The following is a 23,117-nucleotide window of genomic DNA, read 5'->3' on the forward strand; positions in this document are numbered from 1 at the left end:
CGGCTGGCATAGAACATGGGCGGGTATATGCAAATGTTGGGGGCGTAACTATTAGTGATCCCGACTGTAACGTCACAGTCGGTGTTATGTTCTGATTCACATTTTTCAGTGGTCTTTTGCATGCACGAGATTTACATAAGAAGGAGGAAACAATGGTGTTTGAGGCTCACGGTATGTCATTTCTATGTACAGAACTGTTATTATTCAACTATGCCAAGGTAAATACAGTTTTCCATTCTATGGCACCTTTAACAATAGGAATAAAACTAAAAGACATAATCTGGAAGAAATGACCCTTCGAGCTCTGAAAAAATTATGCTGAGACCAACCAGTTCAGTCACAATGGAGAGACTCATATTCTTTGTAATAACAGAATAAGGCATCAGAACCAGTCATTATCTCGCAAACGGTTATTTGCATAAGTGCACAATCGTAAAATGGTCTCTGTGGACAGACTAGGATGAAAGAATGAAATGAGTTATGTCTCGTTCTCTTTCATCATCTCTTCCGTTCTTCTTTCTGAATCTCTCTCAGTCTGTCTTGCCCCTTTTAAGGGTTCATTGAGTGTAATGGAGTCGGTGTGAAGCCTTTCCTCAGACAGAACATAAATGTGTGTGCTTGTTTGTGTTTACTGGGTCATCCTATCCTCCCAGCAATTTTGGAGACACCGCTATCTACAAAAATTACCTTTTTCTCCTCTTCCTCTCTCAGTTCCTTCCCTTCATTTTTTCCCTTTTAATACTTCACAATATTTTGCAATGAGAAAGACAATCGTTCTATCAGACGAAGACCTCACATGATCACATGAAATCACATGAAACTTGTCAAGAAATGGCATATTTCACACCAAAACCAAAAAAACAAACACACATACAACAACATCTTGTACTGATAAATAAAACATACAGAATAGATAAATAAACAGAAACTAAATTTTTAGAGTCGTTAAGCTGATTTGCATTGACATTTTTCATGCCAAATATAATACTACCACCTACAATTCTCATTAATGTAATCCAAATAAATAAATAAATGGATCAATAAACTGTACTCTTATTCCTGATTGTGAAAACCAAAAGTATATATTAGCTATTTGAAAATATTGCCATAGTATTTGTTAACATATTCTTATAATTTACACTAATTTAAATAAAAACAATCACATTTTACATTATTACAGCTTTAAAGTAATTTTGACTGTGTTAAAAGTTATAGTGAATTTAATAAGAATCGTCACTGAAAATAATAGGAATAAAAAATGTAAACAAAAAAAAGTAAAAAATAAAATGTTTTCTTTTCTTTTTTTCCTCTTTTTTCTTTTTGTATGGAAAATGTACACAGATGTCATGAAAGTAAAACCATAAAGTATTTTATTATTATATTTTGTTTTAAATCTAAACTAAACTAAATTCTAAAATAGGCTTTACTTAGTATGCAAAATATTATATAAAAATAATAAATATTTATTTAAATTATATTTCATATATCCTGCTTCTTATATAAAAATTAGTGCTGTCAAACGATTAATCGCGATTAATCGTATCCAAAATAAAAGTTGTTGTTTACATAATATATCTGTGTGTACTGTGTACATTTATTATGTATATATAAATACACACCCATGCATGTATAGATTTAAGAAAAATGTTATGTTTATATATTAAATATATTTATATATAATATAAATTATATGAATATAAATATATACATGTAAATACGTGTAAATATTTTGAAAATATATACATGCATGTGTGTATATACATATACATAATAAATATACACAGTACACACAGATATATTATGTAAATAAAAACTTTTATTTTGGATGCGATTAATCGCGATTAATCGTTTGACAGCACTAATAAAAATCAAATTCATAAATATTAATTTTATATTTTAAAAGCTGTGTTTATTAAATATTCTTTTTCAGTTGATTCTGGAGTGAAATGTGACCTGGACATGTCTTTTTTTGTGAGATTCACCCATAAAGAAATGCCTCTAATACGGTTTCTTTGTATCAACTGATTCTTTGATGGGTTGGATTTAAACCCAAACTGGCTGTTAATGTCAAGCTTAAACTAAGAATGACCATAAGTGTGGATAAGGAATAGGCCAGAGGTAAAAAAAAAAGAAAAAAGAAGCCAATAGGAACACAGATAATGATATTGACCTCATCGCCACCCCTTAAATCTCCCATCGTCCAATAGGAAATCAGCAGGCTCACTCTTCTAATCCCAGCACTCCCGTCTACAGGTGAGTGTCGAGGGAGTGGCAGGTCTGGATGTCCTGAGGGTGGAATCCATCACGGAAAGCTCCAGACTGAGAGAGTGCTCTTTCAAAATGACACCTCATTTACCTGCCCTGCACAAACAAAATGGATTCCCTTTTGCCATCAATAAATTGCTCAATTTTCCTTCCCTCTCTAAACAGAGCTCATAAATCGGCAAAGTAATGAAACAGCAGAAATAAGGTGAGGTCTAAATTTCAGCCCCTTAACTGGTGGTAAAAGAGACCGGTTAATGATGAGTGATGAGCTATCAGCACCTTTCAGTCACACCGGCCCACCGGAATGCATTTATAATCATATTTTCACAGGAAAGAAAACTTACACTTAGTTTGCACTGTGCATTATTCATTAGGAACACTGCAACAGATATTCAGAACTTTAACGAGATTTTTTTTTTTTCACTCACAAGGGTGAAAAGCTAAACCAACAATATGACCAACATGGTTGTCGTCAGCTCTCAATATCACTAGCTAATTCAAACAGCTACTACTGAGCTGAGCAAAAATTTGTAATGTGCATGTCACCTTTACTTATTCAATGACATCCAAAAGAACAATATCCCAGACGGTTCATTATTTCTGAACACTCTGTCTATGACAGACTTCATCAAGATGCTGTCTCATATATTATATTATATAACTGCTTAAAGGCCAACATTTTAGGACTGACAATGACATTTAAATATGGGAATGAATCCCATAAATTAGCATTGTGTGTGTGTGTGTGTAAGAACACAGGAGTCAGTCCTGAAATTTTTTGAGATCATATGGCTGTAAAAAGGAAACATGCATTTGGTGTTTGATATTTTTGACCAAATTAATTAATGTTGGTGACCGGAGACTTATTAATGTCCGATGATTTTAAAAATGACCATTGACCTAGCAACAGTGTTTGGTTTTAGCTTCCAGAAATACTTAAATTTAGCTGCAAAGCTGCATTATATTATATTCAAAATATACAGTACATTATATTAAAAAAAATTATATTCTCAAAAATATTCTTAAATCAAGATACATTTACATGAGAAGCAAAATGATATTAAGATATTATATGTTGTTTTTTGAAAAAAAAAAGTGAGTTTATAAAATATCTGCCAATGGGATAAGAAGAAAAACATAATTCAAAATAGATTTTTTGTTTATTTTTCTTACACCACTGGCAGATTTTTTTTTTTCTGGTATTAACCATAAAGTCACTTTGATTTTGAAATTTGAATTTTCAGAAAAAAACACTTTAGACTTTATGTAATTTTGCTTCTCAGGTAAATGTATTTTGATTTAAGAATGTTAAATATTTAGATATTTATAATATCTAAAGAGTAAATAAAGTGGCTGAGCTACTGTCACACTAACTTTCTTGTTGCAAATGTTATATCATATAAATATTCCCAATTCATTATTATCTAATCTCATTAAACATGAACAACTATGGTTGTTTAAATATTTGCCAAGGACTTTGAGGTACAGGCAAACAGTTTAAGATATATTCAGTGACAACATCACCTCGATCTAAACCTCATATTTTCTTTTTATAACTGAAGGATTCATATCATAGCAAGGGACAAATTTAACTTGATATCATACACCGTCAACCAATAACACTTGTGTTTGACCTCTGACCTTTGATTCCTCTGTGCTGTTGCCGCTTGTGCACCCAGCGACCTGTGATCTCTAAATCCACTTCCACAATATTTAGAACAACGTGTCATGGCCTCGAATCTCACCCTGAACAGGAAGTGGGCAGCCAGCGCTGACCGCACAGCTACGGCACTAATTACACACTCTCCTGGTCACCACACTCACCTCAGGGAGTGACAGGTGGACACAGCCAGACAAAGGGCAATGACCAGAGAGAAAGAGAGGGGACTTTTATAGAACGCCGGACACCAAGGACAGGCGCTTTGGCTTAATTCCTGTTGGTATCATCACATTCTGTGTATTAAACACAAACACACCGCAAACCACACAAACAGGCGCTGGTGGTTCTGATTATAAGCGGGCCAGGATGTCAGGAAATACTGACAGATGGACAACTAGGACAGAACACCGCAAACGCCCCTCAGGACCACACAAAGAAAGAGAGTGAGCCCTAAAGTGTTGTTCTGCGGCAGAAGTACCCTACACCTGCTGGTAAAATTTGAGTCCTGAGGTCCAAATTAGCACACAAAGCCACTCGTTTTGCAGAAGTGAAGTTAAACAGCACAAAAGAACTGATTCAGAAAGTAGCCATTACTTTTCTAACCTACAAAACAGCATTATCAATCCTGTGGAATATTTAGCCATTTTGAAATATTCTGTTTAGATCTGTAGTAAGATCCCTATCTAGGAAACATTTTAAGGCACCACAGACATCTGAACACACACACACACACACACACACACACACACGCGCACTCTTGCATATGTTGTTTACAGGGACTCTCCATAGGCATTATGGTTTTAATACTGTACAAACTGTATTTTCTATCAACTTACCCTAACCCTACACACACACACACACACACAAAAGCTGCTTCCAAGTTTTGCCAAAATGCGAAGTGAAAGGGCATTATGCTTTGTGAAAAAGGTAAATCCAAAAATGCATTGAGATTTATAATCCATTCAAGAAAAACTTGTACAGTACTGTTAAATGTACAGTACTGTTCAAAAATGTGGGGTCAGTAACTCTTTTTTTTAAAGAAATATTCCGCAAGGACACATTAAATCGATCGTAAAGACATAATGTTACAAAAGATTTTTATTTCATGCTGTACTTTTGAACTTTTTATTCTTCACATAATCCTGAAGAGGAAAAAAAAATCATAGTTTCCACAAAAATATTAAGTAGCACAACTGTTTTCAACATTGATAATAAGAAATGTTTCTTGAGCAGCAAATCAGCATATTATACTGATTTCTGAAGGATCATGTGACACTGAAGACTGCTGAAAATTCATTGTCATCACAGGAATAAATTACATTCTAAAATACACATTTTAAAGTGTAAAAATATATTTTACAAAATTACTGTTAATAGTATTTTTTTTTGCAAATAAATGCAGCCTTGGTGAGCTTAAGAAACTTTCAAAAACATAAAAAAAAATATCTTACTGAACCCAAATTTTTTGAACAGTTGTTTATTCATATTTAATTCAATACAAACACATAATGATAAATGATATGCTGATTCATTTAATGCATTAATCCCACTGAATTAATTTGAATATTTCCTGAGAAATGTCGCCAGATCCATCAGTGGATCCCTACTATATAGATCTGCTCATATACAGATCCGCTGATAGACGTGGCTTTCAAACTCTCCCGTGTGTATCCATGTAATGCTCATTGTAGCCAATCACAGACATATCTGTTGAGCATGTGAACACAATAGCCAATCAGAGGTGTTTAAGAATCCGTGCTCAAAATGCTTGTGGGAAATGCTGGTATCGTCACATTTTTAAAAATATTAGTCAGTACTTTTGACAACCCTACACATAATGGTGTGATTTAGTACATTTCAGATGAGTGTTTCAGACAGTAGAAAAATTACACCTGCTATAAAAGGCAGTGTGGTGATAAACAACCTCTGCTGCGTCTCCAATGACAGATTTGTGCTGATTAGCGCTGCAAAACACCCAGTACTCACCAACTTTTGCTATAATTCAAAGTATTTCTTATTTACATCAGACGCAACACTAAGAGTTTGAATTTCAAATGAATCCATCATGTAAGTTTAACATTTTCTACCATTTAGAAGCGACAATTATAAAGTGCCATGTCTCACAATCTCTAAAAACCTGTCAATCATCTCCCTGCAATAAATACACAATATGAGATTCAGAGCAATATCGCTAAGAAATTCAATAAGGCCTGTTGGAGTCCCAAAAACACAGTCGATTCCAGCAATGTCCTGCAGCTCTGCAGGAGAGGAGAGTCTAATCGGAATATATATTAAACATTTGAATAGCACGATTTAAAAGCAGCAAATGTCGATCAAATGCTGCTTCATGAGGATGTGATAGATTACAACAGTATGAGTATTTTAGATGGAGAGGAATCCGAGTGACTTCATTCAATACAGGTCTCAGCAGCCATAAATAAATGGGCTTATAAATAAAACACACTCACAAAACTACACACATTACCGCCTTTGAAAAACACTACAGTATTATCATAAAAACACATACATGGAAAACAAGCAATTTAATCGTAATACCATGGTATTCCGTGAAGTATCATTTATGCTAATATGGTATAGTACGCGAATATGATTAACCACTACCATGGCATTACTCTTACAAAAAAATGACTGTGTCCACTCTGTGGTACAGTGATGGAATCAGAAGGGAATACTATGGTACTTTGAATATGTTCCAGGGTAGTAGCATCCTGTTCTTGGAAGTACTATGGCATGCTTCAAAGTAACATAGTATACTTAACACTATGTATTATACTATAGTATTATACCATAACATGTGGCATGCTACTTTAACGGTATTCTTGGAAAAACCATGTAAATGCCATTCAACATGAATTTCAGTACCATGGTATATTTCAAAGTACCATAGTAAATTTATCTTTTTTAAAGGATATTTAAATAAAATTGACTGGTAAACAAGACAAATATACTGATTAAGAAAATATATATATATATTTTAGCTAAACTCTATTAATTTGCAACTGATTATGATTAATTTGACTAACATGTCAAAATGACAATACTAATAATTATCATATATCTTACTATTTATATTTTTAAATCACTCCTTCAATAGTTTCACCCTGAGGAAAAAAAAAAAAAATACCATAGTCCAAACCCAATGGTACAACTGAATTGCAGGTGAATATTTTAGAAATAGAATCACACTTTGTCAGTGTTTGATGTCTGCCGATGTCTGACTGATATGTTGAGAGTTACAATTAATCAATGATCATTTGACAGAGCCGTTACCGGAGGAGTAAATATTCACAAGCCCAGACAGAATCTGTAGACTTTTCTGCACTGATTTGATGGGGATGGATATAAACATGGAAAAATTGTGGTAAGATGAATAGTCTAGTACACTCTAAAAAATGTTGGGTTGAGACTGATGGCTATGGAAACTGTATTAATTAGACCCAATTTAGGTTTTTAATGGTCTGTGTGTTTCTTAGCGGCACTTAAAGCCTGAGGCTTTGCCTGTAGTGGGACTATTTTCATTGGCGGAAGAGAACAAATCAACAAAACAACTGGTCAAATTTGGTTCATTCAACAATTTTCATAGACTTTTCAAAAAGCAATTTTGTTTAACTCTATAAGTTGGTAATTGGGTTGGGTTGTTTTCAAACCCAGCTTTTTTATAGTGTATGAAGAATACTGAAGTGCATAATCAAATTAGCAAAATATTTAATAATCAAACTCCCAATGTGCAGGCAATTTGGATGGTGCAAAACTTTTGAGTTCCGCAGGTGCAAATCAGGACTGTGGATGTGCGATGCTCACCTGAGGCGTCCGCGGCTGTGGGAGTGCGTGAGGGACGTGTGTCGGCGTACTGCGTGCGTGCCGGGCTCCTCGCTGACGCGCTGGAGGGAGGGCGAGCGGGAGTGCGAGGAGAGCGAGCTGCCCGTGCTCTGCAGGCTGCCGTCGGCCGCTGCGTCGATCCCGGTGTGCGCCAGAGGGGGCAGGCTCCTCAGAGATGGCACGGGCGAGTGGGCGGGGCCTGTGACAGCCACGTTGTTCAGATTGTTGTCGGAGGCGGAGCGAGGCAGCAAGCGTGATGATGTCAGCGTGTCGCCTCCGGTCATGTGCCGGCGACTTATGTAGGAAGGCGTTTCCCTGAAAGGCACTGGAAGCAGGAAGAGCAGGTGTCAACAAAAGGGCACATCAAACAAGAGGGGGCCGTACGTGACAAACTGTCAGGTACAATTAGCATAATTTGTAAATGAAGGGCACAGAAACCTCATCAGGCATTCAAAGTGGTAAACAAAAGACGTACTCGAATTACAAAGCACCTCATCTATAATTCATTAGCAAAACACACTTCCTCCTATCCTGACCGCTAGCACAGCGGTCGTTTGCTTGGGATGTTTTTTTGGGTAAAAAACTGAAAATTACACAACAAACTCTTGTTTACCAATAACTGAGATATGAGGTTGTTTTTTCTTTCTATTGAGGAAAGCAATTAGTACAGACCATCAACACTAGATGGCAATATCTCACCTCTCCTAGATGCAGGTAAAACTCTGTACTGTTGCTGTTTTAAAGCTAATATGTAGATAAAAATGCATGGTGTCGTGTATATCAGGGTCAAAAGAGTTCATATGGCTCAATGACAGCCTTATTTAATGATACAACGAGAGAGAGAGAGAGAGAGAGAGAGAGAAACAGAGACAAGCAGGATAAAAGAGAGCACAGCGCTGTCATCCTGACATATGGTTTGCTGTCAGTCTCATAGCCGATTCTCTCTAATCTCTAATGTAAATTAAGTATTGATCAAATCGCTGTACTGAACATCCACATGTCACCTGATCAGACATGAACAGCTCTCTGCCAATCAGAGCAGGGCGTGAGAACAAGAACACGCCACTCAATACATCCTAGAACTGTGGTTCTTAATTGGTTTTGCCTCAATGTAACTGATGTTAAACTGAACATTGAGTGATGATGTATTTCATATTTCAAGACTGTATTTGTACCATATTAACAAAAACAAAAATACATGGGAAGGCTTGCGTATTTTGCCTACTTATCGCTATTTACAATTATTCGGTTAGTTGTGTTTGTGTATTTGAGAATGTTTAAATCCAGAGAAATAAGCAATTTTAACTAGTGACACGGACCGTGTCCATAGTGTCATTGTGTCGCCTGCCAATGACGTCATAACTCCTCGATTTCCGATTTTGTTTTGTAGAAAACATGGAAACACCAAAGACGCTTTAATATGTTGTGCATTTTAATAGACCGGTGACGACCGCACAGAGCATTATAACAGAACTTTCAAATGTATCAAGTATGATAAAACCGCGCTGCTTTTTTTCCCCACATACGCACGACCGGAAGGAGCGGAAGCGGTCGACTGTGGCATAATAAAAGCTCCGCTGCTTTCGAGCCGTGTGTCACGCTCGTTCAGCAGCCTCGTTTCGCTTCGATGGCTTTCAGCCTCACCCTGCTTCATTCTACTACGTTAATAAATCATTAGCTCATCCATGAACATGATTTCTACCCGAGTATTGATATTGAATTATTGTCCAGCCCTAGCTCATCCATGAACATGATTTCTGCCCGAGTCCCGTCGGATTACATCGGCTGTGGGGATGAAGACCACAACTCCCATGATTCCACACTCAGTCACGGTGTCATCAAACTACGCCTTTGTCTATTTGTTTATTTTGAATACGCGCCCTCTAACGGCGAAAATGACATATTGTGCCTTTAAGTCAAATTGACAGTACTAAAAATTATCATATATATTACTATTCGCATATTAAAATCACTCCTCCTTCAATAGTTTCACCCTGAGAAAACATCTAAGGGCCACTTACAGTAAGATGGGCTGCTTGTTTAAGCAGTGTAAATACTGCGCTCTGTAGTCATGCTGTCTGCTTGTTTAAATCCTCAACTCTTCAGCCCATCCATTCAGAGTGAAAAGGCCAACCGTCCAACCCACTCAGGACACACTCGCTCACTCTCTTTTCCTCTCACTCGGTGACTGATGGGAAGGAAATGAGTGGAGAAAGACAAAGAATGGGCACATCCTGAGAAGCTTCAGCATTAGTGACAAAATACCAGCTCCCGTCCTGTAAACGGTGTGTTTTAAGGCGGGTTCTGAATCTGTGTGTGCGTGAGAGCGTACGTCCCATCCTTCATCGAGGTCACACGCGGTTCTGATGAGATACCAGAGCCTGCGGCTACACTCCCATTGGCTCAAATCAAACACCCAACACCTGCTGAGCCTCGGGGATTAACCCCGCTCCGTCGCCATGACAATGGTACTCCACACTAATGGGTACGATCCATTACAGCGGTGCGACAACTGGCAGCACACGAATGAGCTAGCCTTGCCGTTGACGCGGGCGAATAGAGTGATGACTCTCATTCACCTGAACGCTGCAGACTCTCAAACACACACGGACACACAAGGGGGCGCTCTCATTTTCATGTTTCCTGGCCGTGGTGCTCTGAAGCGTTTGTAAGGATTCATTAACACAAGGGATTGTCTGCGTTTACTTGCAAATTCAATAGCAGCTAATGATGGTGGAGATACCATATACAAGCCACTTACCAACATCTGATGCTTTGTGAGTCTTTATAATTTCTGCCAGGTCAAAGTTTCCAGCTATAATAGCCACCTACAGAGAGAAAGAAAAATGGGTTATATTTCTGCCAAACATCCCTGGGCAAACAAAACCCCCAGTTACAGATTTATAACACTGCATGCAACAGGATGTTATGTTACCCAAAAAACTAAGCCAGCAATTCATAAGCAATAATGCACAGTCAGTTGTCAGTCATTGGCTACTACAAAATTAGTATGAATGACTGTACATGATCCTGTTTACAAATAATTAAATTACTGGACATGAAATATTGATTCTATGGCTGAGTGTCAGAATAAGGAGTGAAGCTATGCAGGATGTACTACAGTATAATTTAAAGCACTAGGGTTGGGCTGACAACATTGTGCAATATCTTGATAAACCGATATCAGTTCTTAAATACCAAGATCAATATTTTAGTCTATTTAGACTATTTTCTGTTTATGCTAAATATTATTTGTAGCGCGCCAGAAAGTCTTAGCTTTCAAATTCTGTCAGTTTCGTGTGGCGTGAAATACGATGTAGTCGCCTCAGTTCAAGCGTCTCTTCCGTTTCACTAGCAGTTACAGCAAGAAGTAAACATGAATGAACATCAAAAGGTATGCTGAAAGATCCAGTACAACCTACTGAAATGCATCACGTCTCATGCAATCAGTGTTATTTATTCGCGGAAAGTCATCAACAAAACAGCTTGTAAACATGCCATATAACAGGAAAGCCTTCATTTCCCATATAGCTCGATAGCTATCTAGAAAAAAATAACTGTAGACAGGAACATTTCGCTAAAAATATGCACTATATTACATATTCACTATATTCCTAGTGGTGTCTCATTTATTGAATGATTGAATACATCTGTCATGAAAATAAGTTATGACAGCCACCGTTTATCCACTGTTTATATTTCAACAACAAATTGTAGTAAAATAGAAACATAATTATATAATTAAAATGTTCATATAACAACTTGTGTGCAATTTAAATGTTTGTATACAACGTTTTTATTTTACATTATATCTAAAAATAAAAAGCAATTAAATCTGGACTGTGTACCAACTGACAGAGTTTCTTGTATAAGTTATAGCTTAACTTGAGAAATTGTTTTCCTTAAGAAAAACTGACATGTACTGTATTTGATATATATCAAACACACACACACACACATATATATATATACCAAGCAAAACAATATCTAATCAGATTAATGTAAAAACTTGTGAATCAGATTTAAACATATTTGTGAATTCTGTGTCAATACCCAGCCCTACAAAGTAGTACCATAGTAGGCCTATTACACTCAAATTTACATGGTACACCACTGCACCATGGTAATTTTTTTGTACATGTACGGTGAACAAACAGGTCTCAAATAAAGACCACAGACCAATAACTCATGTAATTCTGTCTAATATGATAACTCTCTCTCTTTTTTACGAATGTGAGGGCTAATTAACTTTTCCTCACTAAAAGCTAAATCAAAGCAGCTGTCTAATGGTTTCCTTGTTGGTTTATGCAGCCGCACGGGTTCCCCCTCCCCTTGTACTAACAAATTAACTTTGATCTGAGCAGAAAATCTGTGTCAACATCAATTGTACTGAGTTCAAGCAGCGAGCATCATGGAACAGATGCAGATAAACACCAATCCCAATATGCTGTTAGTATGTTTACATGAAGCATCATATTGTACATGTGGACCAAAAGGGCACGAGTGACCCATTTGACTTGTCATGTTGACATGCTGCTTACACTGAACCAACAAATGCTAACATGGTTAATACACAGATTCAGCAAAACCCAACAACTAGTGGACTATGCTGTTTGAAGGGGTAGTGTGAACCAGACAGATTGAAAAATTGAAGCATATTACAATATTTGTTTAAAAGGTTGAACTCTGTACAAAATTTTATTTTTAATAATACTGTATTTCAGCAAGGATGCATTAAGTTGATCAAAAGTTACAGTAAAGACATTTGATACAAAAGTTTTCTATTTCAAATAAATGCTGTTCTTTTGAACTTTGTATTTATCAAATGATCCTGAAAAAATCTGTATGATGGTTTCCACAAAAATTCAGCTTTGCATCAGAGGAATAAATTACATTTTAAAGTATATTACAATAGAAAACAATATATATTTCACAAATTTTCTGTTTTTACAGTAATTTTAATCAAATAAATGCAGCATTGGTGAGCAAAAGAGATTTTCAAAAACATTTGACACAAATCCTACTGACCCTATACTTTTGAATGGTAACGTACATATAGATTTCAGACACTGGCATGATGGTAATACCATAGTAAACCAACAAAAGTACTAAAAAGTACCATGGTTTCTTATCAGTTATATTTTTACATGGTACCATAGCCTTTATTTCTTCTAAATATTTATAGTACCACTGTTTATATAAAATTTTAGATTTATGTAACATCTTATACCATCACCTTTCCATTGTACCATTGATTAAAATATGTTTATATTTACAATCAACATTTCCTTTTACACTGTCCACCATCCCCTTACACTGAGGTAGTTGCAAAAGTGCTAACGTAAATTTAGGTCAAATCAAGAAAGGCCTACCAGCCTTTTCGTCAGAAGTGCCTACAAATGTTATCTAGGTAGATGTCTTCACGGCACAAGAAGGCCAGGGAGAATTCTCAAAACGCTGCCCTGAAACTGCTCTTGGCCTTAAGTTAAATACAGTTTGGCTCTGTGGGCTGTGAACGACAGCATCAGTTTAAATAAGATCCAGCTCCACTGACTCTTCCACGGTGTTTGATCTCCAGGAACCCAGAGGTTGTGCGCTCTCACCTGGAAGGCAGTTTGGCTGTTGTAGTTCTTAATCTCCTTATTCGCCCCTCTGAACAGCAACACTCGCGCGCAGCTATCCTGGAGAGAGACAAACAGAGAGATTACAAGCGTCGTGATAATTTGTCGCTAGTAAAACGTGTGCATTGCATGTCCATGAAAATTTGCCCTAGAAAGTTTTGGAGCGGGATGAGTGTGTTTGTGTGCATGCGTGTTGCTTTCACAACAACAGAAATGACAAAACTGATGTTCCACTGGGACCAATTAGCTCACCAGCTCATATGTAGGTCTGCTATCAGAGAGAAAAACAGAGAGAGAGAGAGAAAGAGAGAGAGACACGAACACAGAGCTGCTCTAATGGCAGTGTTTCTCTATGGGCATCTGAGACGGAGTGTTCAGAAGGTCAGCACAGCATCTGGCTATCATCCCTCTCTCTCTCTCTTTCTCTGTAGACAGTTTTGACACTCCACACACACATTTAGGAGCTGTACCACACAGACATGACTCAGCTGGGATTGGTGTCCTAGTTTCCTAACAGTGGTGAGAAAGCATCTCTTGGCCCACTAACACACCTTCAGGGGAACCTGTGTGCTGATATTTAATTACACTTGTAGTGCACTTCCTTTCTGTCTCTCTCTCAAACACACAAATTAAAAGTGTCTCTGGTAAAAACAGATAGATAATTGGTTATATAACTATATAATTTTATATATAACTATAATTTTTTTTTTTACAGCTACTGTTCCAACGTGTGTGGACATCATTTTATTTTTTTATTTTAGCAAGGATGCATTAAATTGATCAAAAGTGACAGTAAAACATTTATAATGTAACAAAAAATTCAATTTCAAGTAAATGCTGTTCTTTTATCTTTCTTTTCTTCAGAGAATCATAAAAAAATTTACTTCCACAAAAATTATAAGCAGCACAGCTGTTTTCAGCATTGATAATAATAATAAATGTTTCTTGAGCATCAAATCAGCATATCAGAATGCTTTCTGAAGGATCATGTGACACTGAAGACTGCTGAAAATTCATTGTCATCACAGGAATAAATTACATATATTAAAATATAAATTGTTATTTTAAATAGTAATAATATTTCACAATATTACCATTTTTACTATATTAATAAATGCAGCCTTGGTGAACATAAGAGACTTCTTTCAAAAACATTACAAAATGATATTAAAACTTTCTGAACAGAGGAAGAAAGTGGAGCTGAAATCAACTGGAAATGGAAGGTCAAGTTGAGTGCACTGCATTGTGGGATATGGTATCTCTCATGGGATATGCTCATACTAGATTATATGTGTCTGAGAGCAGTTCATCTGAAAGACACTCAACGTGTCTTTAATTATCTTTATGAGTCTTGTGGTTAATAGAAATGCCTTAGGATGTATAATGGCAACTGTTTAAAAATAACAAGTGAAATACTATTATAAAATAGTAGCATGCTGCATTACTATTATCATATGACTCCACTATGCTTGTCATATGAAAAATAAATACATAAATAAATAAATAAATATATACAGTATACACACACACACACACACACACACACACAATAATTAGTATTGCTAGTCACATTTTGTGAAAAGATGTCTCAATTTATGCAAGTTGGTTCAAATAATGAGTCAAGAAACAAACTGCACCTGGTCCATTCATGGAAGGTCAAGTCAAGTCTTTTGCATTGTGGAATACATCGCCTGGTTCCATGCATTCTATACAGTACATACTGCAAAAATATCAGTATGTCAGTAGTATGATAGTATGCTATTGGGAACACAGTCTGTCATACAGGAGACAGAGTGGAGCACTGCATGTTTTTAATGCTACGGCTCTGTGCAAAAATCAATATGTAATTTCGACTGCAGAGTGAATTAACGGAACGATGATTGAGCTTCCACATCACACAGATTTTTTTCCCTCTTTCTTTCTGTCTTTTGCTCTCTATCTCTGATACGCTCTTCTGCACTATTGATCCATTTAAAGGACACAAACAATCAGAACTGAAAAATAATATGCTATATACACTACTGTAAAATAATAAATCAAAAGTCATCAGAGCTGCAGCGGTCTGGAGAAACAGTAGTATGAAAACACAAACTTTACTAAATGTGGCCTTTTATGCCAATGTGACGTTTCAATGGACTGAATGTCTGCTGGACAATAGAGCAACATGTGACCTCTAGTGGTGAAACTTTATAAGAACACAACTAAGATCCTGGACATCCCTGTTACACTAGACTCACAGAGACAGATGGGATAAAGTCGCCATAAAGTCTGATTTACTTTGCAGCTCATTTTGGCCATGAACTGTCCACTTAGACAGAATGAGGCCATCAAAGGTCAACTACAGTGTACATGAAATTAGTGATACCAAAATAATACACCAGCATACATTAAAGACATAAATCATTCCAATAACGGATATGCAAACAAGACATTCATTGAAAAATGAGTTTATGGTCAGATTTTCTGTTCAGCAACAAAGCACATAACACTGAACACACTAGCAATCACATAACAATGCTAACAATCACACAATAAATCCTTAGCAACCACACAGCAACGCCCAACAAAAACCCACAACATCCTAGCGGTATGCTTTGTATTTGAATTGCATATAACTTTTCCATGCATTTGAATTACACAGTTTTGACATAATCTAATAAACTTAATGTGAAGTTAAAATATATAATTGTCAGATATACATAAATGAAACTGGTAAAAAATAGGTATGATTTCTGTAAATATACTAATGAACTGAATGTTTTAAAAACACAGTAACCAGGTTTATGTTTATCAATAAATACATTTGTTTCAAACCCATACATTTTAATTAACTGAATATTGCTTGTTCCACAGCTAGTCATATTCAAACCATGTTCATACATTTTAACTGAATTAATTTAATTGTTTTCACTTGTTTTTAATTGGATTCAATTAACAGATTTATTCTGATTCTAAGCTATTTGAAAAAATGCATTTTGAAAATATGATTAAGTAAAACCAAATAGATGCAAATAGTCAATAATAAATTATGCCATGGTTTTTATTTTTTTTTTTTAGGAGTGCAGAAATCTTACCCGTTTCATTTATGCATAACTGACAAATGTGCGTTTTATTAAATTGTATTAATGTTAAAACTGTGTAATCAAAATGCATGGAAATGTTTAATTTAGGCCTAAATATTTTTATACAACACAAACACACATTTGCCTAGAAATATGCATGGAGACTTGCTGTTGATGGATAATGAGACATTTGATTGTGGAGAGCGAGAGGTGGGTGGCCTCTTTTATTGTCTTCAATTGGACATTTGGTCCTCACAAAGCGAGCAAAACCTGACCTCCCACACACAGACAAATCTCATCAGCCGTCTTATTATCCGTAGCTGTGAATTCACTCTTCTGTTCCACATCAGGTGGTCGTCTCTTCCTCTTTCACCTCCTCCTGCTCTCCTCATCATTTTAGCACTATTTCACACTCTCTCTGTCTCTTCTTCCATCATTGTCCTCGTAGATTTTCCCTCGTCTATCCAGTAATGCCTCTCTCCTCAGGCTGATACGTCCTCTCAGAGTCCCTTTCTGGGAATCGATCCACTCTAACATCTCCTCTGAGCCTGAGCTAAACATCCACAGAGAGTCCTTAAAACTCGCTATCACCGCTGAGCACTCATAAGGGCGCACACACACACACACACACACACGTCTGGTTTGCTATACTTGTGGGGACTCTCCATAGGCGTAATGGTTTTTATACTGTACAGACCGTATATTCTATCGCCCTACACCCACCCTAAACCTAAACCTTACAGGTAACTTTCTGCATTTTTAGATTTTCACACACGCACACACACACACACGTCTGGTTTGCTATACTTGTGGGGACTCTCCATAGGCGTAATGGTTTTTATACTGTACAGACCGTATATTCTATCGCCCTACACCCACCCTAAACCTAAACCTTACAGGTAACTTTCTGCATTTTTAGATTTTCACACACGCACACACACACACACGTCTGGTTTGCTATACTTGTGGGGACTCTCCATAGGCGTAATGGTTTTTATACTGTACAGACCGTATATTCTATCGCCCTACACCCACCCTAAACCTAAACCTTACAGGTAACTTTCTGCATTTTTAGATTTTCACACACGCACACACACACACACGCACACACACACATTTACCTACTTCATGACAGATTTAGCAAACTCCTGAGCACACTTTTTAAAGTACAATGAATTGACCTTAAAGTATGAAACTCACACAAACTCATATGTCTTAATTTTATATATAACTTCAGGATATACAGTAAATTATAAAAATAAACTAGCGCTGACTATAAAATACAACTTTTGGACATGATTTAGACATTATTTATTCCTTTTATGAGCACATTATGTTTTTTGAGAACATCAACAAAAGGAGTTTTTGACAGATTTAGCTAAATTCTCAGGACACTGTTTAGAAAATTCGTCCTTAAAATACGAATTGAAACAAACTCCCAAACACATTTATCTAGAAATACTGTATGCATGGAGTGCTTCAAAATGACTATCAAATTTGACTTCAAAACAAACAAATTTGAATTATATTACTTATATACTTAAATATTGGATAAACATACTAGTTGACCATAAAATGCAACCTTTGGACACTTGTAATTACTTTTAGAGTAATCTGTCCTTCTCAAAGAATGTCTCAAAGGATTTTTAAAAGATAACTTTTGAGGACACTTTCTAGCAAATTTATCGAAGTATGACAAGAGGTCACACTATTTCACACAAACGTGTGCTTGTATAGCTTACCTGCATAAAGGCATTCAACTGATTTCTGATCCAACATGATTGTACAAGCTAATTATGATTAAACAAATAAGTTATATTACACATGTATTAGCCATAACACTAAAATACAAATTTGGACATTATTTAGTCTCTTCCCGAGCCAATTTTCTGTCTAAGAATGTCCACAAAAAAGTTTTTGACAGATTTAGTGTACTTCTCTAGAGGACTTCTCTTGCTCTTAAATAGGCTAATTCTATATGTCACTATGGGACATACAGCAAGTTATAACAATAAACTATCCCTGACCATAAGATACAACTTCAGGCCATTCTTTTACATTCTTTTGTCAACTTAAACACCAACAAAATGAGTTTTTGACGGATTTAGCTTACTTCTGAGGACATCCTAAAGCAAATTTTTTCTTCCATTTTTTTGCCTAGAAATATGCTAGGACAACTTCCAATTGACTGAGAAAAATCAATCAATCAATCAATCAATCAATCAATCAATCAATCAATCATACAATCAATCAATCAATCAATCAATCAATCATACGGCTCTAACATATCTGTGCTATCAGAAAGATGTGAGATGCCTGGTGCTGTGCATGCGAGTCCAAACTTGAAGAAATGAATTTACAGAATATCATTAGACGTCAACGGTTGAACTATGATCTAGGATCTTTCTTTAATACTCAGAGCACTATTTTTATGTTTTAGAAGTTGAAGTTTCATTGCATGGTGTCCTCTTTTCTTCATGTTTTTGTAGTTTAGATGTTATTGATCTGTTTGTAACTGACTTCATCCAGACTGGATGTTACATTAGTGCAGGTCAGCTGTAGTTTAATCTCATTATAATGAGCTGAATGAAGATAAACAGAAACCACTGCTGTAAAATTAGTACTCACAGACAGACACAGACACACACACACACACACAAAATGAAACAAATGCATTCACTCGCGACCACTCAACAGAACTGTGAGATTCCATGAGAAGCATTTGAGTTTGGAGCAGAGGTCTCCAATACAATCCACAGATGTCGCGGTGACTGAAACTAGTTTAAAGGCAGATGAAACAGCACTGACATTCTTAACAACATTGACGGAGAAACAGGAGGACTTTACAATCCACAAATCACCAACATTTACAATGGATTTACTGTTGTAGCACTAACTGTAACTGTGGTATTGTGGCAGAAATGTAGGGTATTCATATCATACGGCTCTAACATATCTGTGCTATCAGAAAGATGTGAGATGCCTGGTGCTGTGCATGCGAGTCCAAACTTGAAGAAATGAATTTACAGAATATCATTAGACGTCAACGGTTGAACTATGATCTAGGATCTTTCTTTAATACTCAGAGCACTATTTTTATGTTTTAGAAGTTGAAGTTTCATTGCATGGTGTCCTCTTTTCTTCATGTTTTTGTAGTTTAGATGTTATTGATCTGTTTGTAACTGACTTCATCCAGACTGGATGTTACATTAGTGCAGTGTTTCTGTGTGACTGCATGAACAATCTGTGACCTTGCTGCTTTGTATACGCTCATTAACTCTGATACTTACAACATATTACACATTATACTAATTGCTAATGCCACTTACATATAGATGTCTGCATCTGATTGTTTTACCTGGCTGAAAAGAGTGCAGATATTTCAGGCAGTATGATTGAGTGTGTCCTTGTGGGTTCAGGCATCTGAGCCTGACGTGTGTGTATATGTGTGTGTTATCTGGTTGCTAAGCGAATACATACAGTATGGGTGAATGAGTGTGTTACCTGGTTATAGAGAGCACACACGTGCAGGGCAGTGTTTCCAGAAGCGTTCTGAGCGCTCATGTCTGCTCCGTAGAACAGCAGGTGTTCCAGATGCTGCACATGTCCGTGACGACAAGCCTGACGACACACAAACATACACACACATAAAAACGTTGCATCGGTGTGGCTGTTTCTGTTTCGTGTCAATTTGCAGTCTGCACAGAACTAAAATCATGTTAATGAGTAAAACAATAGCTGCCGCCTCTCTCTTTCACGCACACACACCTCGCTCTCACATCTTGATGTTCTCACTTTATGAAATGAGAAAGAGCAGAACTGTTTGCCTTTGTTTGGTGTTATCAATGTCACTTTTCTTTCCACCATAATTCAAAACGTGTCCTCTCTGCATACTAATAGAGTGTGGGATGCAGAAAAACTGCTTAAAAACTGTCTGCCTGAGAAAGAGCGGAAAAGAGCGCGAGAGAGAGAGAGAGAGAGACTGAGAGCGAATGGGGCAGGATTAGTGACGGGGCATGTTTGGGACTCCCAGGGGCCCCCAGCTGTGAGATCCACAGAGTACCAATCGTTCTCCATCACAGGGGCCAATTAACATTCACTGTTGTGTTGGCTCATCTTTGGCCATGCAGTCGGGGAGAGGTCTTCGGCGTCTCCTGCGGTTTGAAAACATTTATACAGCTCTGTATGGTGACCCTCTGGACGTGCGGTCCAGATGCCCTTATGGTTAATCCATCGCTGCTAACCAAGTTCAGCAACAAGAAATATGTCGCTGGATTTATCACTGGACAGTGAGATGGTGCAGACATAGAAACCAAGTGACTGACAAAATGTTCTGTTGCACATGAAAGAGACAACTTTTTATTATTATTGTTGTTGTTGTTAATGATAATATTGTGATATTATTACTGTTAATAATAATAATAATAATAATAATAATAATAAACTCAATTTAAAAACTCTTATTTTTCCTAAGTATTTAATTGCTGTTGTTGTCGTTGATGGTCTTATGATATTATTACTGTTAGTAAAATATATAAAAAATATTTTTATTATTAGTGATAATATTACTACTACTACTAATAAAAAAAAAACTCAATTTAAAAACTCTTATTTTTAGTATTTAATTGTTGTTGTTGATGATGGTCTTATGAGATTATTACTGTTAGTAAAATAAAAATATGATTATTAATGATAACATTATGATATTACTGTTAATAATAATAATAATCTCAAGTATTTCTAAGTATTTAATTGTTGATGATGATGATCTTATGATATTATTACTGTTAGTAAAAGAATCAGCATTATTATTGTTATTAATGATAATATTATGATATTACTGTTTAGTAGTAATAATAATAATAATAATATTCAATTAAAAAAATCTTATTTTTCCGAAGTATCTAGATTTTACAAATAAATTTAATATAGATAATGTTGCCTTATTTTGACCCACTCAATGAAAAAATAAATAAATAAATAAATGGGACACTGCAATAAATAATTTAATAAATAATTATATAATAATAAAATTATAAAAAATAAATAATTTAAGGGACAAGGCAATTTCAGGCAAACTGAAACATTTGCACAAAATATTTCTGAGAGATTATAATATGATTTTCCTAAATGGACAAAATTGGATTTTTGTACAGAAAAAAGTTTGAAAAATATAATGATCTTATTTTAATTATATAGACATTAAGGCCGCGTGTCCACCAAAGCGTTTTTAGCCAGCTGAAAACGCCAGGCGCTCTGGTGAAAACACCCAGCTGTGAGCGCTTGAGAGCGCAGGGTTTTTTTCAGTTGAGACCACTGATCTATATGTATGACTGGATTGCTCATCGCGTTCTAAACTGCCATTCAGCGGTGAAGCCACCAGAAGTGTTCCAGCGGCCATCTTACTATTTCCTACAGGCTGAGAGCTTCATTGACTGACAGCCAAAACACTGACCTAAAATCACCCGATTTGAAGCGTATCAGTCACACGGGATTAGTTTTTAAGATATATGTAAATGAATTTTTACTTAAGATGTTATCTGCAATGTTTATGGTCTTTTCGGGCAAGATAAGCGATATATTGAAATCGTTTAGGTGGGTGTGTCAGCTACACACTTGCTGACACAGGTAACTGATCCAACACAAAATATATTTCTTTATGTACATAATTATGCAGGAAATATTAAACATGAATATATATATATATCTGGTATTAGTATGTGAAATTGATTCGGATATGCAATACATATTACAATACAAGCCTGTTACTATATTGCTCTATATTGTATTGCAATTCAAAGCTTACCATGCATCATCTTGGAAATAAAGCTTCATGTCTTTAAGTCCATAACATACGCAGTCAGTGTTATTTCTCTGAATAAGTTATCATGCGTGTATTATTTTCTGTTCTGAGGGAGTAATATCTATTTCAGACTCCTCAAGATGGCGCAAATTATATGGCATTTTAGCATTACAGTTTACAGGAGTAATGTGTATCGTGTATGTTTAATTAATTATTAATTGAACCAACGTTTATTACGAATAAAAAACAACAATTACATAAACCATGAATGTACAAGGCGAATTAACGCATACATACAAAGCATAAATCTTGATTCAGATTTCATGAGCACTTTGCCATTTGAAATGCATATGTTGTGGATTTGTCCATCTGATGTTCATCGTGTTCATCTGATATTCGCTACGGTAATTTATAGGACATGTAACTTTTTAATACGCAGGGGGAAATTCCCGACATTAAACAAATAACCATTTACATGCTCAGGAGGTTTGCGTTGTAAGAATGTACAGGGATACTTCAGATATGAAAATGCTGACTCGTTAGGTGATGTTTTCTCATTAAAATTGTACGATTTCCTATTAATTCAATAGAATGTATGGGGATACTATACCAATATGGCGGCGCGGTGGCTTCACTTTTATGACGTCATGAGCAATCCAGGTCTCTATTATAGATCAGTGGTTGAGATGCTGCGGTTGCTACGATACAGAATATCCGCTGAAATAATATGGCAGACGCATCGCGAATGAAATGTTTTTCCCAAGCGGCAACCTTCCGGTCTCTCTCTTGAAACCAACACGGAAGTGACTTAAACTGCAATTCATCGACTGGCCGCTAGAGACTGGCTCCAAAAGGGAGTCAATCCC

The 23,117-nt window shown here is 36.2% G+C and overlaps 1 protein-coding gene across 6 annotated transcripts in view; it reads right to left on the minus strand.

Annotated features, from left to right (window-relative positions):
* LOC107735742 (SH3 and multiple ankyrin repeat domains protein 3-like) overlaps nucleotides 1–23,117 on the minus strand; it is a 119,484-nt gene that overhangs the window by 90,947 nt on the left and 5,420 nt on the right. For all 6 annotated transcript variants that reach the window (XR_001639506.1, XM_016547339.1, XM_016547332.1 and 3 more), the window contains exons 2-5: nucleotides 19,953–20,069; nucleotides 13,369–13,446; nucleotides 10,527–10,593; nucleotides 7,748–8,090 (exon numbers count right to left, since the gene is read on the minus strand). Coding sequence is in view for 5 of the 6 variants with exons in the window: in XM_016547339.1 (XP_016402825.1) it covers nucleotides 7,748–8,090; nucleotides 10,527–10,593; nucleotides 13,369–13,446; nucleotides 19,953–20,069 (605 nt within the window). In the remaining variant the exon portion in view is untranslated. The remainder of the gene's footprint in view (nucleotides 1–7,747; nucleotides 8,091–10,526; nucleotides 10,594–13,368; nucleotides 13,447–19,952; nucleotides 20,070–23,117) is intronic.

The sequence above is a fragment of the Sinocyclocheilus rhinocerous genome, unplaced genomic scaffold (genome assembly GCF_001515625.1).
Source record: "Sinocyclocheilus rhinocerous isolate Xijiao unplaced genomic scaffold, SAMN03320098_v1.1 scaffold942, whole genome shotgun sequence".
NCBI classification, from domain to species: domain Eukaryota; kingdom Metazoa; phylum Chordata; class Actinopteri; order Cypriniformes; family Cyprinidae; genus Sinocyclocheilus; species Sinocyclocheilus rhinocerous.